Raw genomic sequence first — 18,412 nt, 5'->3', positions numbered from 1 at the left:
TCTGATTGTAAACATACTGCCTGTTGACATAGAAAATTTGGAAAACACAAAATGAAGAAAAGAAAAATTACTCATAATTCCAAAGTCTGGAGATGAATATCTACTAGTAAAAAAAATTGGGATCTGACTATAAATAATGCATTGGATTCTGCCTTTTTGCTTGACGTTGAGTTCAGCTCAAGATCACCATGTGATAACATGACTTGTAATGGCTACCCAGTATTTTTTTTTTAATGGATCCTCCATAATTTACCTAAGCAATTTCTTGTTGGATATTTCCATTGTTCCTTTTTTTTTTTTTTTTTTGCCTTGTACATAACCAGAAATAAACACTGTGGCAGATGTACCCTATGTGTGCCTCTTAGGCTAATATTTAGAAGAGGGATTGCTGGGTGGACTAGGGTTTTGGTTGTGAGGATCAGAGACTCAATCCATTACCTTGAGGACAGTAGGATTTATTGTGTATATTCTTAACCTGGGAGGTTCCTGGAATTAGGGCTCTCAGGGATCGACACTGTTTCTGGCCCAGAGTCCATGCTCCAGGATTTATTTGTTGAAGAGCAGGAGGGCTGGACATGGGCCCTGAGGCAGGGGTTGGTACTGGGAGGGATTGTGCAGTGGACTGTAACCCTTACAAGCCAAAAGCTCCTGCAGCGAAGGCCAGCAGATCCCTATGAGTTGAGGTTCTCAGTGCCAATAGGACTGCTGGAGGCCATAGGTGTCCTGTTTCCTTGGGAAGGTGAAGAACTAGGTCCTTGAGCTCCCACATCAGAGCCTGGCTGGAGGGGAGGGACAGAGCCAGAGCCTGAGGTGGATTGAGGGACTGGACTTTGTGGCTGCCTCTCCAATCCAGGTTCTCTGTCAAGGCCCAGAACCCTCAGAGCCTGTGGTCCACATCAGGATATCTGGGTGCACTGCACTGGGGTTGCTGCTGAGCATTTGTTTATGTCGTGCGCCCCCAAGTGGTCATTTTTCTCACGACCAGCTCAATAGAGCTGGATAGCACTTCCTGGTTCAGCCTTCAGCCCCCAGGTTTAGGAAAGTCTCTTGTAGATCCACATTTTTTGGGGAACCAGGAGGGGGATTCTAGCCCTAGTCTCTAACTTGTTGTGTAGCTTTGGTCATGTTGCACTCTTTTCTGGGGCTCACTTTAGTCTTCTATGAAGAGGAAGTTCATGTTAACCTCAGAGATTTGACCTGGGGTAAGGGGAAGGGCTCTGAGCCTCTGCTGCTCCTGACCACTTTTGCCAGGTCCAGGGCCCAGGGTTCACTGGAGCAGTGTGGTTAGCAGACTCCAGGGAGCACTGGGTTTGTGCCCTACTATGGTGTCTACCAGAGGCTCCAAATTCAGAGGCAAGCCTCCTGCCTTCACAAAGATCACTCCTCCAACCTCAGGGTAAACAGGAACCAAAGAGAGGAGGTGGCCAGAGTGACTGAGAACTCAGAGCCAGACCCTACTGGAGGGTTGGAGGGATAAGAGGTGACTTGAAGCCTGGTAGGCTTCTTGGAGGGAAAGGTAGTGGACAGATATTATGAGCTCCAGGGGTTGGTTGGGCAACTCTGAGTTCAGAGGGCAAGCCTCTGAATTTGGACAATAGATAGGTAGGAAAACTGAGCTCAAAAACCAGCCTAGGTGGTGGTGGTGGTGGGGTTGATATCCACAGGAATGGCAGAATAAGGGAATCCTGTTTTCCATAAAAGCAATGAGAACACTGGAAACAATTGTCAAAATCAACTTTTTCAGTACTCCGGAAATTAACCAAAGTCTTTCAAAAATTCTGGGAGTGTTTGTTCACAAGAAGAGGCTAAATCCATGATCTTTGTGGTCTTTTAACTTATGCTAGTACCGTTCCCTTCTCTTCAGCCCTGTAGTAGCCTTGAAACCCAATAGCCCCACAATCACAGTGAAAACCAGCAGCCTAGCAGCTACTGGAAGGGGAAGAGTGGTGGTGGAGCTCCTCCAAAGCCCAATTCCCAGGTAATTGTCATTATTTGACCTGTCTGGTGGTCCTTAGAAGACCTCATTTTAAAACTTGCTTTTATTTCACCTGACTTGAAATTTGCTCAATGCAAACAGCTTTTTTTTCCTGAAGGCATTTGTTGAAAACAATCAGTGGTAATCCTTTCACATCACAGCTGCCTGAGGTTGTGATAACAGCTCAGGCAAACAAGAAGCTGACAAAAATCTTAAAAGGAAAAGTTGGGGATGAGCTATCCACTCATTTGAAAAACTCTGGCATATTTCTGGGAATCTAAAAGGCCACTCATATGTGTAGGGCACATGTCCAGGAGAGACCAGGGGAAACCCTAAGCTCTCACTTCTGGCAGACCTTGAGGCTCTGTGCAATCAGAAAGGGAAGGCTAAGGCTGAATTGTAAACTGTCTGCCTGAGCTTTGGAGAAGTTTTCCAACATACACACAGAGCCTTTTAGCAAGCACTGAGAGATTTATTGGTTTCAAGCATTTCAGGGGGTATCTGACCACTCATTAGCTGACTACCACCAAGCAGAGACTTCAGTGGCTACACACAATGACGAGTACAAATTTGACAGCATTAGTTTAGGAAAGCCGCTAAACAAACTGCAGCAGCAACAAAAATCAAAAACAACAAACTGTGGGGGGAAAGGGTATGGTTTCCACAGTTGCCACATTATATTATTGGGTATTTAAAATACCCAACCTTCTACAAAAATTATGAGACATACAAAGAAACCAGAAAGTATGGCCCATTTGTAGGAAAAAAAAACAATAGATAGAACTATCCCTTAAGAAACCCAGATGTTGGACTTACTAGACAAAGAGTTTAACCTAGTTATTTAAAATACATTCAAAGAACTAAAGAAAACCATGTCTAAAGAACTAAAGAAAAATGTGAGGATTATGTCTCACCAAAGAGAGAGTATCAGTAAAGAGGTAGAAATTATTAAAAAAAACACCAAATAGAAACTCTGGAGTTTAAAACATAATAAATGAAATGAAAAATTCAGAAGATCTCAAGAACAGATGTGAGTTAGCTGAAGAAAGATCAGTAATCTTGAAGATAGATCAATTGAGAGTATCTAGTCTGAGGAACAACAACAAAAAGAATGAAGAAAATGAATAGACCCTTAGATAGCTATTGTACAGCATCAGACATACTCATATATGCATTATGGGAGTCCCAGAGAAGGGAGAGAGAGAGAGAGAGAGAGAGGGAGAGAGAGAGACAGGCACACAGAAAGAATATCTGAAGAGATAATGCCCCCAAACTTTCAAATTTGATAGAAATATTAATCACATCCAATAAGTTCAATGAACTCCAATAAGTTCAATGAACTCCAATAAGATAAACTATTAGGATTTATCCTGAACACATCATAATGAAACTGTTGAAGATCAAAGACAGAGGGAGTATTGAAAGGAAGAAGAGAGAAATGATTTATCACATACAAAGTTTCCTCAGTAAGATTAACAGCCAATTTCTCATCAGAAGCCAGGTAGGCCAGAAGGCAGTGGAATGACATTCATAGTGCTAAAAGAAAAAGGTGAAGAATTCTGTATTTTGGAAAAATAAAGGAGAAATCAATGCCCAGATAAACAAAGTAGAATTTCTCACTACCAGACTTTCCCTACAAAAATTACTAAGGAGAGTCATTCATGTTGAAAAGAAAAGACATAGACAATAACTTGAATCCATATGAAGAAATAAAGGTCAGCGGTAAAGGTAATTGTATAGGTAGATATAAAAATTTAAATAGTCATATTTTTGTGTGTAACTTTCCCCCTCCTATCTGATTTAAAAGCCAACTGTATAAAATTTATGCATACGATGTATAAAAAATGTAATATGTACAACAATGGATAGTGCAAAGGAGGCAAGAGGGAGTAGAGCTATATAGAAACAAAGTTTTGTACAGTACTTAAATTACGTTAGTAAAAATTCTAATGGGATTGTTATAAGATTTTAAGTATAATCCTAATGGGAACCACTAAGGAAATTTAAAAAAGTAAAAGACATGACAAGAGAATTAAAATGGTACACTAGAAAATACCTATTTAACATAAAAGAAGGCAGTAATGGGGTAATAGAGGAACAAAAAAGATATAAGATATAGAAAAAAATTGGAAAATAGCAGACATATTTACCTTATAGTTATTACATTAAATGTAAAAGGATTAAACATGCCAATCAAAAATCAGAGATTAGTAGGTGGATAAACTGCCACAATCCACTTATATTTTGTCCACAGAAGACACAGTTTCTATTTAAAAAATGGCTGAAAGTAAAAAGATGGAAAAAGATATACTATGTAAACTAACTGAAAGAGAGCTGGAGCGACTATACTAATATTAGATGAAACAGAATGATGAAAATTGTTACCAGATACAAAAGTACATTTTATAATGCTAAAGGGTCAATTCTTCAGGATAACAATTATAAACCTATATGCCCCTAACAGCAGAGACTTAAAATACATAAAGCAAAAACTGACAGAATTGAAGGGAAAAATAATTCAACTATAATAGTTAGAGATTTCAGCACCCCACTTTCAATAAAGGATAGACTATAACTAGACAGATCAGTGAGGGAGTAAAAGAATTGAACAACACTACAAACCGGCTATATCTAACAAACACCTATAAAATACACCACTACCAACAGCAAAATACACATCCCTCTCAAGTGCACACGGAATATTCTCCAGAATAAAACATATGTTAAGGCATAAGACAAGTCTGAAATAAATTTATAAGGATTGAAATAATAAAAATTATGTTCTCTGACCATAAGGGAATGGAAGTAGAAATCAATAAGAGCAGGAAATTTGAAAAATTCACAAATACGTGAAAATTAAATAATGCATTCCAAATAACCAATGGATCAAAAAGGAAATCACAAACGAAGTTAGAGCAAAATTGGAATTAAGGCAAATTGACCCCTGAGAGTTTTAACAAAATATCACCCTTGGAGGACACAGTCCCCAAGAAATCCTCCAGGTAGGGGTCAAGGAGCAGGGGCCTTGTTGGAGTGAACTTCAATCCTTACCTCCCCAATTCAAGACCTGAGTCTGACGAGGAGGTTTCCTCTTCTCATTTTGATTGTGAGGTTTTCCAGGCAGGGCTCCACTGTTGGGTGCACACACCCCAATACAGTGCCAGCTGCTCACTCCTGTCAACCAACTAATTAGAAGTTGATTTCCTCCCTCACTGCTGATGAATCTCACCCGCCCTGGTTCATTTGCCAAATGCAAATGGTGTGTCAGCTCCAGCTTCCAGAGGCCCTGCCTGTTGTACAGGGTGGAGGTGGGATTGGGAGGCATGTACAGAGGCTGAGTGAAGGCACTGAGCTCTGGGAAGAAAGGGGGCTGGACTAGGTGTTATTCTAAGCTGCAATGCAGAGTGAGTGTCTCTGAAATCCTGTTTGTAAATGTCCCCTTGCGTCCAGAGTTCCTTTGATGATGATGGTGGTGGTGGTGACGATGATGTGTATGTTTCACATGAGCTTTCTCAGCTCTAGAAATAAAAGAATTTCAAGATTTTTATTTATTTAGGTATAAAAAAAATACAGTACGTCCCATGCACCAGTGTGGCCTATATATAGTCATTATCACTAGAATAATTACTACAATAATAGGAAAAAGGAAGTTACAGGAATTTGTTCATCCAACTAAAAAACCTGAATTGAAGTTGTTAACCTAAATAGCAACCCACTTATTATGCAAAATCCCTTATTCTATATGTCTGTGAGAGCTAGAAATGTGTAAGTATTATTAGTAAACAAAGAAATTACAAAAACTAGATATTGGTTAAAAAAAATCAGCGTTATCTACAATCTCCTGAAGTGTGAGGGCCCTTGTCTGGAGTGGAACCTCAGTCCATGACCAAGGGTGAGTTGGAGAGTTTCCCTCCTGTCCTGCCCCCTTCTGTTGAGTGATGCCACTTCCTCAGGACATGTTTCCAATGGAATGTTCCATATTTGGCTGAAAGTGGGAGATGCACAGATGACCCAGGGCAAGGACAGGGCAGGGGCCCTGCAGGGGTTTCCTGAGATGTGGCAACAACGAGGTGCGCAAAGGCAAACAGCACAGTTCTGTAGTGCAGTCATGTTTGGGTTTGGACTTTGGCCAGAGTTGCCTAGGGTCAGATCTTGAGGGCCTTCAAGTCAAGAGATAAGGAGTAGATGAAAAGAGAGAGAGAAAGAGAGAGCATGAATGAGTGACTAGGCAAGGCATCTACAGGGGAGGTCTTCCGGAATCACCGGCTCTACTTCCCAGGCAAAACTGGAGGGTTTTTTGATGAATCTCAAAATGGGGTCACAGCTACCCCAGGCTCTCTCCAAAGGGTGTGGGTGTGGAGGTGGCCCTCACCATATGATCTGTCACACTTGGTCTTCATTGTCCCTCCAGGATGGATTCACAGTTGCTTCAAAATTCAACAAGCCATTTTCCTGACTTTGGTTGAATTCTCAGTGCTTAGTACAGCAGTTATGGGCGTGGCAGGCCAGTGAGGTCACTTCAGGACCCAGCTTCCATAGCTGTCAAGGGGCCCCCTCCTCCTTCTTGACAGGACTGGGGAGAGGCTGGGAATGGTGGAGGACTTGGGAGAGTGGAGGAAGTTGAAGTAGGGTAGGCTGATGGATGGTTCCAGTCTCCTGTGGGACTGGGCTGCAGAGAGTTTTGCCCCACAGGCCATGCCATCCAGCCCTTTGCCTCAGGCAGACAGGCACAAGGACCTCCCCGACCTCACCAACCTCACCAGGGGGTTCAGAGATTTCGAGGGAAGATCTCCCCCTGGCAGTTGAACATAAGCTGCTTTGTGGAGCCACAGAGAGTCTTTGGGTTGGACCCGTGGTCCCAGGCGACAGGGTTGTGGGTGTCCGAGCCCAGACAGAACCCCAGCCTGGATCTTCCAGCATTTAGGGGGGTGCTGTCACCGAAATATGTTCCTGGACCTTTCAAGGACCTGGAGTTTGCTATCCAAGGTGGTGAAGTCTCTGGGACCCACGAGTAAGGGCTGCTGGGCTGGGGTGTCAGTGCTACAATTTGCGTGCTCAGTGCCTGGTGTCCGACTGGCCCGAGCTGCAGTGGTTTGGGTCCCCAGACCTAGAGGCCCACAGCTCCCTAGTACAGCAGCTCCTCCTGGGGGTCTGAGCGGTACAGCTCAGCCAGCATCTTGAACCTGGGCCCCCAGTCGTTGAGGAAGTCGTAATCGATGTCCGAGTCGGATGAATCCGTGCCCAGCGAGCTGAGGGACTCGGCGATGGACTCGGCGCCCTCGTAGCCGTAGATGTGCAGCGTGTCGTAAGGCGGGCCGCCGCCGTCGTGGTCTGCCTCATCCTTCTTCACCTCGATCATGGCGGCCATCTCCCCGGGCCCACCATGCACTGCGGGCGCGTGCCGTGGTGGCTTCTGCACCTGCGCGTAGACGGACGGCCGCGCCTCCAGCGCGGGTCGCGGGGGTTTGGAGCCGCCGTGCCGCACGGAGTTGAGCACCGACACGTCATAGCTCGTGGTGTCCATCTCGCCGCCGCCCTCCTCGTCGTAGGTGACCAGCTGCTCATGGATCTCGGGCACGCTCTTGCCGTGGGCGCGGGCCTGTTTCCGGAGTCGCCGCCTCAGGAAGATGAGGAGGGTGATCACTGCAGCCAGTCAGAGCCAGTCAGAGCCAGTCAGATACGGCCCTCATCAGGTGGCCCCAGCCTCTGCGGCTGCCCTGCATGCTCCCCTCCTCCCAGGAAATTCCCCCGGCCAGCCCAGCCTCCCAGCGATACCTGGGCCAACGCAGAGGTTGGTTCGGTCCAGACACCTAGCGGGGAACCCGGGGAACCCCCTCCCCCCTCCCCGCTCCATGGACCCACGATAACTTCTCTGCTTTGTTTATATTTCGTAAGGTAGTTGGGAGGTTAAGTGCAATTCTCTATAATTCTCTGTGTGGTGGTGATGTCATTATCATGATCACCGATTACTATTAAAAGAGGGTCTGAGTCTGGATCCGCCAGGGAAGCGCCAGAATGGTGGCACACGCAGGGGTCTCTGAGGGGGGGGGGCACTGGCAGGAAAAGCCTGGAACAGATAATGTGGGTGCCCCCACAGTATCACCAAGGCCTGTCATTTCAGTGCACAGGACGATCTCTAACATTCCTGTAGAGGGCTGGCTCCTGCCCCATTTCAGGGCTGGTGAAGTGCAGGAGAATTTATTTCCCTGGGAGAAGCCCCTAACCATCAGCTGAGGGGAGCTGGTGGATAAACACCTGCCTTGAGTGCCCCACTGCTTCCCCATCCCCTATGGCGGGAAGCTCCAGGGACCCACAATAATAACTTGTATTGACAACTCTCCCTTCATCACCTGTCTCCCTTCCCTGTTTCACTCCCCCCTCCTCCTTCTAGGGCTTCCTGGGAGCACTTCTAAAATAAATCACTTGTACCCCAATGTCTGCTTCCTGGGTAACTCAAAATAAGGCAATGCCTAAAACGCTCCTAACATTTCTGAGGCCCAAGCAAGAAAAAAAAAATCAAGGGTGTAGGAATTCGAAAAAAGGAAAGAAAGCCACTGGAGGTGATCTAAGTTAGAATTTTTTAAATTTTCCGTGTTTTTTTTTTTTTTTAAAAGAGGCATTTTTTTTTTTTTTTCCAAAATAGGGTTCATGTAAATAAATGCCTAGAACAGTGCCTGGAATGTAGTAAGTGCTCCAAACATATAAATTGAATGAATGGATGTCATATATGTAAAGTATTTTAAAGTGGGGGGAGGGCCTTGAACTCTCCCTTTCCCCACATCTACCCCCACCCTTAGGCATCTAGGGAGATAGAACTTCTATCCCTGTGTTCTGCTGTGGAACCCCGAGGCCCAGGGTGGGATATGGGCTGGAGGCAGGGTTGCCCCTTGGATCCCTGGTCTCTTCCTCCTCCTGCGAAGCACCCCCCAGCACCCCTAGTGTCCCCTCCCCACCCTCCTGGGCACTGACCTGTGATGGTGAGGATGCAGAGGAAGATAGCTACCAGCGCCTGGATGCTGACGCCTGCCTGACCTGCCATCTCCTCACAGTGTGTGAACTCGCCATGCTCGTTGCACTTGCAAATGGTCACGACCAGTGTGCTGGTGCCTGTGAGGCTCGGCCTCCCATTGTCTGAGATGAGCACAGGCAGGTGGTGGACCTTGGCACGCTCCCGGTCAAACTGTCCATACTTGACTGTGATGTTGGCCGTGTTATCTGGAAACACCAGGGCTACAGAGTCAGGCTCTGCTCTCCGCAGTGCCTGTCTGCTCATCCACACTGACGGTGTGGTCTGCCTCCTCCAGGGAGGCCTCCGTGACTGTGCCAGCCCACATGCAGTCTGGGCTGCTTCCCTGCCCTTTGCATCCCCTGCCTCATATTTCAGCCATTTGAGTGTGTGTCTTTTCCTCCAGAGAGGGGACATTTGGGGCAGCTGCTTTGACCTAGCCTCTAAGAATGGCTTGGCCAAAATGTAAAATCCTCGCTTTCTGTTTCTGTGAGCAGCCCATATGTTTGACCCCCACCTCCTCTTCCCTAATCCCGCTCCAGTAACAGGTGGTTATTTTTGGCTCAATTAATGCGTTATTTCAAGCTTTGACGATGGGGGAAAAAAGAAAGCGTTTAGAAGTCTTTTAGCACTGGGCTAACTTGGAAGGCTTTTTCTGCTCTTCCTGAAAATCCACTAGAAAGTGGAAACAATGAACATGTTTCCTGGGGCACTGAGAGAGTGGTGACATGTGTAACTGAGGATTTCCTGGGCAGGCTGGAACTGGGAATGTGCTTTGGCCCAAATATTGGCTTTCCCTCCCGGCTCTGATCAATGATTCTACATACAGAAGAACGCCCTGGAGAGCTTTTTAAACATGCTGATTTTCAGAACCTGCTCTCTCTTCCCCTCCATATCCCTCCCCTCTGCCCCCCCCCCCCCATTTCAAATTCAGTGGCTCTGGGCAGAGGCCAGATAGCTTGCCTTATGCAGGCTCCTGGGGAGTTATAATGTAATGGTCAGAGGGTTTAGGGATTCCCTGCTCTAGGATTTATCTAGCCCTGCAGGATCAGCTCACTCAGGAAGCTGGCCAAAAGCAAAGGAGGCTATCGTTTACATTTCAAATGAAAGCTAATTACATTTTGTTACTAAGTAACCATGTCTATTATAATTGAAAATAATAGCTATATGGCCATTGATACTTTATGAGAGAAATGAGAGTTTTCTCACTATACTCATTTACTATCCTAACAGGACATTCATGCTGTAAGTGAATCTGGCACCAATAGGCTTGCCTCCTGGTTGTACACGGGGTGCCTCTGGGGTGGCACTTAAGCTTTCTATCCCAGTGCAGACCCCCTCTGAGGTGGGATTGAGGTGAACATGGGGGATGGGGTGATGGGTATTTTTCTGCTAAAGACAGCTGAGCATTTGAATGGTCTGTCATTGACTGCCAACACAGCATGGCCGCCTTTCCAGTCCCACAGGAGGCTCCTTAAGGATGGGTCTGTGGCTGATCCCCTAGGTCTGCCTCACACTCTCAGCGGCCCTGACCTTCCTCACAGGTGGCAATGGCTGTCCGGTACAGGGATCCTCATCCATCAGTTTGCCAATCAGAGATAGGCAGGAATCCCACCCTGTGCTGGGTGAAGGATGGCTCTGTTGAGACCCAAGAGCAATGTTTCTCTGTTTTTCTCAGGAAGCTGCTGAAGCCATGGAAGCCTGTCTACTTTTGGCTAAAGTTAACCAGCTCAGCGTCATCACTCTTGTAAGCACATGCTTATCAGAAGCTCTGATCAGCCACTACTGATATCACAGACTCTGGGCTGTGAGGAGTGGACCAGATGCTGTCCTGGGGCCACCTTGTGGTAAGTAGTCATCGTAGCTGAATTAAGACAAAGTTCATTGTATTCTTGGCATTTGGGATTTCACATTTTCAATTTAGACTCTTTGGTAGTGACCTCAAAGTTCATAGAGAATTTACAGTTGTGCTGAGCATAGAGATGCAGTGTGGGAAGAAATCCCTTGGCTCGTTAGTGAACCGGGCAAGTGTCTGCACTCTATATCTATTCCATATTCCTTGTTGACCTGAGCATCTTCTGGGGAGTGTGGACTTGGCAGTTTGGCCAGGGTAGCTCTGACTATGGCACAGACCAGAAAGGAGTTATACAAAATATCCCATAATTTGAAGACCCCAGTCGGGACCTGCTCCCCTACCCCCCGCACCCCATTTGTTGGCTTGCTCTTTGACGCTGATGTTTCCAAACTCCAATAACCCTGCCCCTACCAGTAGCCAGGCTGACTACTCTGATGCATACCGTGATTATCTGTGAGGGTGAAGTTGCTGTCCTCAGTGGTCAGGGAGAATTTGAACTTCACATCTCGTGGTGTTATGTCCTTGTCTATTGCTGAGATTTGCACGACCAGCTGGAATATGGAAAATGGGGGACAGTCATTGGTGGTGTTGGGGTGGTCGGGGGGTTAGTGGTGGTGACTTTGGGTTCAGACTTGACCATGGCTGGATCTCACCTGCAACACTAACCTAAATGGTCTCCACAAAGCCACTCTTTGGACCACCCGCCTCACCAGTGTATTCTCCACACATCCCCGCTGGACCTTAGTTTCTTGTGGGTATAACGATGCCTTTCCTCAAGGCTGTTGTTCAGGTTACATTAAGCTCAGTGAAGTGCCCGCTGGCTGTGGGTGGGAGGTGCTGCCTCTCAGCCTGTCCTCAGTGGGTGTGTCCTGCCCTCCCACCTGAGCCAGACTCACCTTGCCCTGGGCAGCGTTCTCACACACTCTGGGCTCATAGGGCTGGGCAAACTCTGGAGGGTTGTCATTCTCATCCATAATTTCGATGTGGACTTGCACAATGGATTCTTTGCCTGTGGGGTACCCTGCAGGGAGGAAAGTGCTCATGATGCCAGCCCCAGAGATAGAAGGTATGTGGATGGGGAATTCTGGAGGGGTGCCCTTTTTGCAGGAAGAGGGGGCTAGGGACCTCTGGAAGAGAGGCCAGGGGTGGCATTCTGGATGAAAGGGGTGGAAGAGGAAGAGAGGGGGACCTCAAGCTTCATGCACAGGGATGTTTATTAAACAGTTACTTGTAAGAATCAAAAAGGTGAACAATGCAAGCCAATTAAAGAAGGTTTTAATTAAATTAACAAATTATCAAATTGATCCAATAGTTTATGTAATTACTTTAAATAAATGTAATTTATTTAAATCAATAAAATTAATCACAACATAATTAAAAGGTTAACAACCTAAATGAGATGGGGTTCACAAATTAAACCACTTTAAAAGAATGGAATGTGTGGCCATTTGCGATACCCATGGAAATTACATTTAAAAATGTATTAAAAAAAGATATTTTAGTACCATGAGAAAATGGTTCCGGAAAAAGGTTAACTAAAAATGCAGGATATGATTTTTATATAAGTATTATGATCTCAGTTATGTAAAATACGTATAGAAAAAAAACCCAGAGGAAGTATACTAAAGTGCTAACAGTAATTATCTGTGTGTGGTGGGATTACGAGGGGATGGTTTTCTTCTCTTTTTCTGTATTTTCTCTCATATTTTAAAATTAACAACAAACTATTACTTTTAAAGTTTAAAAATTGTGTGAATGAGATTAGATGGGGAAGAAAGAGGCAAAGACTGATCTGGAAAACACATGGGAGCCCGTCGCAGTTGGGGCTTGGCTGCTAAGTGGGGGGGGATGACCAAGTCTCAGAGGCACATCAGGAGGCAGAGGCCCTCTAGGGTAGCACCAGTAGGGCCTTGGTCAAGTCATCGGCCTCTCTGGGCCCTGGTGGTGTCTTAAGTGAGGCAGGAATATTAATCCGTCTCTTGGAGGGCGGCCGTGTTTTTTCTCATGTTAAGTTTTATAAGGATGCAAAACTCCAATACTTGCCTTTCTCTCTGGCAAAAGTTACACTAAGCCGGAGAACCTAAAGTTGGAAGCTGCTTCAGATTTCGAATTCAACCCACTGACTGGCATATAAATCATCTCCTGCCCCTCCCAGCAAACAGTCCTTTCCAAACATCCATGATAATAAGAATCACGTGTACACTTCTTAGCCCCATTTCTGGATCACTGGACCAGAACCTCCAGGGAGGGGTCTGTGTTTAAAAGGTGCCTTATGTGATTCTCATCACAGGGACGTCTAGCAGGCTGTTTTAGGACTGTGCTTCTTAAACTGGAATGTGCATGAGATTCTGATTCAGTCTGGGGATGGCCCAAGATTCTACCCTCCCAACAAGGTCTCAGGTGATGTGGATGCTGCTGGTCCATGCACAACTTGGGCATGGAGGCTCTATAGTATTTCAGCCAAGTAGTGCTTCAGCAGGAGCGTATAATACCTCTAGAGATCGAGATGACAGATTATGCCTATTTTAAAGGAAGGAGGGAAAGGAGAAAAGCCCAGGTCCCCTGGCATGTGGGGCTACTCACCACTAGAATCCAGTTCTTTGGCCTCCACTGTCAGGTTATACCAGGGGTAGATTTCTCTGTCCAATTCTTTCTCATTGTAAATGTTCCCTTGCTTGGTTATTCGGAAGAACTGTCCCTTGTCACTGGTCTTGCGGATGGAATATCTGCCAGGGGAGAGAAATTCATGGTTTTCCATTGTTCTTTGCTGAGCGCAACCTTCTCAGCATGACTGATGAGGCCCATCAGGATCTATCAGTCGCAGCCCCTCCATCCTCCTCCCACTGCTCATTGTGTTCTACTACCTAGAGGGATTCACAGTGGTGGGATAATCCCTTCAATTTTAGCAATGCTACCCTGGCTGAGCTGAAGGTGGTGCCTTGAGACTCCCTTGGTAGCACTTTGAAAGCAGAGGTAGGAGGCGCTATAATCCAGTACATCAGAGCTGGCGTTGGTTTTTGTGATTAATGAAAAGATAGCACTGGGTGTTATACGCAACTAATGAATGGTTGAACACTACGTCAAAAACTAAAGATGTATTATATGTTGGCTAATTGAACATAAAGAAGAAAAAGAAAAGATAGCTGGACTGGAGCCAGGAAGAAATAAAAAAGGAGCTGGAATATAGGAAATAATTGAAAATAAATTAAATTTATGAAGTAAAAATTTGAAAAGTTCTTCCAGAAATCAAGAAAAAGGTGTGAAGTGAGGTGCCTGAGTGGCTCAGTTGTTAAGTGTCTGCCTTTGGCTCAGGGCGTGATCCCGGAGTCCTGGGATCGAGCCCGCATCGGGCTCCCTGCTCCACGGGGAGCCTGTTTCTTCCTCTCCCACTCCCCCTGCTTGTGTTCCTTCTCTCGCTGGCTGTCTCTCTCTCTCTGTCAAATAAATAAATAAAATCTTAAAAAAAAAAAAGAAAAAGGTGTGAAGAAATGAGAGATGAATATATATAACATGTAATATATAACTTATATATTTGCTGCTAACAAGGAAAATTCCAGAACCAATAGAACAGAAGAAATAACAAAAGATAGACTAAAAGAAAACTTCCTGATCTTAAGAAAGGCTCAAGTCTACAGATTAAAAGAGGTCATTAATATCAGGCATAATTTTCAAAAGAGATCAATGTTTACATATATCTTGATGACACTTTTGAATTTCAAGGCTATGTGAGGGAACTGGACAGAGTCCAGACAGAAAAATATGTTCTTGTGAAGAAAATCAGATTCACCCCAGATGTCCCCACAAAATTAAATGCTAGAAACATCGGTATTATTTTTGAAGTGAAGTTTCTATACTCTGAGGATTATAGGAGTACATATGGTGTTATTAACATAAGAAGGCAAAGGAACTAAGGTATTTGTAAACATACTGGAACTCAGGAAGTATGTCACCCATAGAGATGGGTCCTGAAATTTTTTTTATGAAAACTGAACTTCATCTAACTAAGAAATGTAAAGAAATAAAAAGAAAAAGCCTTCTTTGGGAGGAATTAAAATGAAATGATTTATTTCTTTATCATACATAGAAAAGAAGTGTGTGTGTGTGCGCGCGTGCATGTACACGTGCATGATATGTTAAAGTAGAAAATGTCCAGGAAAACATTTTTAATCTTACAGGTAGAAGTAAGTCTCACTGGTAGAAGTAAAAATGGATGTATTCCATTCAAATATCCAGGAGAAAAAGAAAATAAACTCTATAGCAAATATGGGGGAAAAGAAAAAAAAAACATTAAGTTTGAGAAATGAGAAATGTGCAACAAAATTAAAAAAGTAAGATCAAACATATAATTTATTATGACAAATGTAAATAGGTTAAACCCAAAGCATCTCAGTTTAGATTAAAAAGCCAAAACCAACTACCTTCTATTTTCGAGAGACAACTTAATATCAAGTGAAAAACAGAAGTTAGAAAAGTTGAAAGTACAGGTTGGAAATCTTCTATCAGGCAAACACAAATAATATGAAAACAGGACCGGCAAACTTAACATCAGGCAGTGTGGATCTGAAGGCAAAGTATTTAGCAGAACAAATTGGGTAATTTCATAGGGATAAAAGTTACAAGTCATAATGAAGGTAAAATAGGTATGAACCCTTGTGAATAGAAAAATTAAAATATATAAAGCAAAATCTTAGGTATTCTAGAAAAAATGAACACAAACAAACACACTTGTATTATATCCTAGAACAAGTTAAAGCAAAAACAAAAAATGCCCTACCACTGGTAAAGCTAAAGAAAAATATCAAGTCAATCTCTTAAATAAATTATTGGATCAATAAAGAAATAAAAATTATCATCACAGTCTATTTACAATAGAGCAACCATGAAAACCGTAGTAGTCCCAGAACTTGTGCGATGTGGCCCAAATCTCCATTTTTGGGGACATATTTTTTGACCTTAATAAGAAGACTTGATATCATGGAAATATTAATTCTCCCTGAATTGATATAACATAATCTTATTAGAATTCTAATGTTTTTTAAAAAAACAGATAAAAGAATTTTACAGTTCATATGAAAGAGTGAATGTTTGAGAATGCATAAACACTATAGAAATTAAAAAAGCAGTGAGGGAGAGACTTGGCTTATATCTACTAAGTTTTAGTATAAAGTTGCTGCAATAAAGCAGAATGGATTTGCCACAGAACAGTGGACAGAAAAGAGAATTCAGAAATAGACTCGGGTATATTACATGACAAAGGTGGGAAAATGAGGACTTATTTAATAAATGGTGCCAGCACAATTGGCTACCCCTTTGGAATAGAATGAGAATGGATTAGAATCAACTGTTATACGGCTCTAGGATGTATGAGTTAGAACTATATTTTTGGTCCCAGAGTGTGGAGGCGGGGAGTCTAGCGGAGATAGAATGGGTGGTGATGAAATGGGTGTGGTGTGATCCAGACATTTTGAAAGCAATCAAAACCCTCAGACAGACAGACAGACAGACAACAAATCCACCATATATGTACATAGATGTTCGTGTGGTCGTGAAAAAAAAGGTGTGACAGGACCACCTTAAACTGTGAACATAAGTTACCTGGGAGTGGGGGTTACTGATGTTTTCTTTGTAGATCTTTGAGTTGGTTCACTGTGAAATGAACACTTTTTCCCTTTTGTAGTTTTGGGAAGGCAAATTTAGTAAAACATGTTTAGTGAAGGGGTTTCTCATGTGTCCTCAGTTGGTTACCCTCTTGGCCATCAGATCTCCCTAGATGGATCTCTGGGAGCCACTGCAGGGTAGAGCGGCCACTGGACAGCACTGATGGCCAGGGCCACGTGGGGTGGGGGCGTCTGGACAAGACAGGATCCCACCTGGCCACTCACGTCAGTGGAAGAACTTGGGCTTCTAGTCCTGCCTCTGCCACGTCCCGTGTATGTGCCAGGAGAAGCCATTTTCCCCATTTGAGTCCTGCTGTCAGCCCAGCGGATGTGAAGAACCTCGGTGTCGGGATCGTCATGGTCATCACCACCCTCACACCCTCCATCCCTTACCCAATGCTCCGCCGAGCTGCGTCAGGGTCTGTGGCCAGCACTGAGCCAATCAGAGGTTTCTTCTGGTTCTCCCGCAGCTGGAAGTGGTAGAAGGACTGCTTGAAGTTGGGGGGCTCATCTACATCTGTGACATTGATGATGACACGGGCAGTTTTCCGGATGGAGACGCTGCTCAGGTAGTGGAGGTTGATGGTGGGGTCTGTGGCCTCGATGGTGAAAATGTATTGCTGAATGTATTCGTAGTCCAGGGGCTGTGGAAGGGACAAGTATGGTGAACACCGCTCAGAGACAAGCGTGTGACATGTGATCTTCACAGCAACCCCGCAAGTTTGCCCGGGGATGACACCCGTTTTACAGATGGGGGCCTGCAGCCTGGAGAAGCGATGTTTCCAGGGTCATCAAGAGAGCGGCTGGGGCTGGCTGGCTGTCTTTGGCTGTCCCCCACTGCATCACAGCAGCCTCAGGGCTGCCCCCCAACCCTAACTGTGTGACTGGCCCTGTTGCAAGTATTGAGGACACATAGTGGGTGAGCCACTGTCCTCTCTAGGGGATCACAGCTAGTAGATCTATCCACAGCTCCTTAAGAATGTGCCTTTTCCTTATGCCTTTGCTCAAGATGCTTCTCCCGCCTTTGCCCGCTTAGCACACTCCTACTCACCCCTCAAGAAGCCAGATCCAAAGGTAATCATGTCTTCTCAGAACCCATCCTGCCCCCTGACACAAGTAGTTGCTCCCTGCATGGGTTGCTAGAGCACTTACATGTGGCCACCCTGTTTGTCCATATGAATGTCTTCCCCACTTGCTGTGAGCTTTGGTGCTGTGGAGGCTGTGTGACTCCCCTGGGTGCCTCCAGTCCCCAGTGCAGGGCGGGACCAGGGACAGCCTCAGGAGAGTGCTGCTGGGGTAATGGCCCGGCTCAGGCAGAGGGGTTCTAGAATGTTTCATTTGAGATGGGTCATCCTTGGCCCAGGTAGCCCCAGCCCTCGGCATGGCCATTCTAGAGGCGTTTTGTGTCTCTTCCTTCCTCTTCCAGATTCATTTGGTCTGACTGCTCTGTCTGTCCTCAGTAGCCATGGCCAATGGCCACCCACATCGCCACAGCACTTTCTGCTTCCTTCCCTGCCGTGGCTCTCTGCTGCAAGTGCCTGTAACATTACTAGCGCTCTACTTCGATGGGTGCCCAGGGCAGGCCAGAAAGTGCAAGAGTGAATGCCCCCTGGAGCCCTCATCCAACCCCACAGCTCCCTCCCCCACAGCTCCTGCAACTCTGGGGCCTATTCCCCACTGTTCCCCAGATATCCCCAGTGGGACTGTGCCCCATTTGCCCACAGTGATAACCTGATAGTTAAGGAGCCTGTATTCTTCCTTTTATGTGGTACTGCTCCTGGGGCTTCCCAATAAATTATTTACATCCCAAATCCTTGCCTTAAGGTCTGCTTCTGGGGTAACCCAGCCTAAGGCACTGACCTTCTCTTCTGGCTCCCCTTTCCCAGCTCCAGGGTCATGAGCTGTAAGGGCACTTGGCC

The 18,412-nt window shown here is 45.2% G+C and overlaps 1 protein-coding gene across 1 annotated transcript in view; it reads right to left on the bottom strand.

Annotated features, from left to right (window-relative positions):
- Positions 1 to 5,500: 5,500 nt before the first annotated feature.
- Positions 5,501 to 18,412, bottom strand: part of CDH5 (cadherin 5) — a 32,400-nt gene continuing 19,488 nt past the window's right edge. Inside the window, exons 7-12 of the mRNA XM_026494904.4 lie at positions 16,887 to 17,137; positions 13,420 to 13,562; positions 11,733 to 11,857; positions 11,279 to 11,387; positions 8,945 to 9,190; positions 5,501 to 7,618 (exon numbers count right to left, since the gene is read on the bottom strand). Coding sequence (XP_026350689.1) covers positions 7,101 to 7,618; positions 8,945 to 9,190; positions 11,279 to 11,387; positions 11,733 to 11,857; positions 13,420 to 13,562; positions 16,887 to 17,137 — 1,392 coding nt within the window. The 3' untranslated portion in view covers positions 5,501 to 7,100. The remainder of the gene's footprint in view (positions 7,619 to 8,944; positions 9,191 to 11,278; positions 11,388 to 11,732; positions 11,858 to 13,419; positions 13,563 to 16,886; positions 17,138 to 18,412) is intronic.

This window comes from Ursus arctos, unplaced genomic scaffold, assembly GCF_023065955.2.
Source record: "Ursus arctos isolate Adak ecotype North America unplaced genomic scaffold, UrsArc2.0 scaffold_19, whole genome shotgun sequence".
NCBI classification, from domain to species: domain Eukaryota; kingdom Metazoa; phylum Chordata; class Mammalia; order Carnivora; family Ursidae; genus Ursus; species Ursus arctos.
The sequence above is the reverse complement of the archived record's forward strand: the minus strand, read 5'-3'. Positions and strand labels throughout refer to the sequence as shown.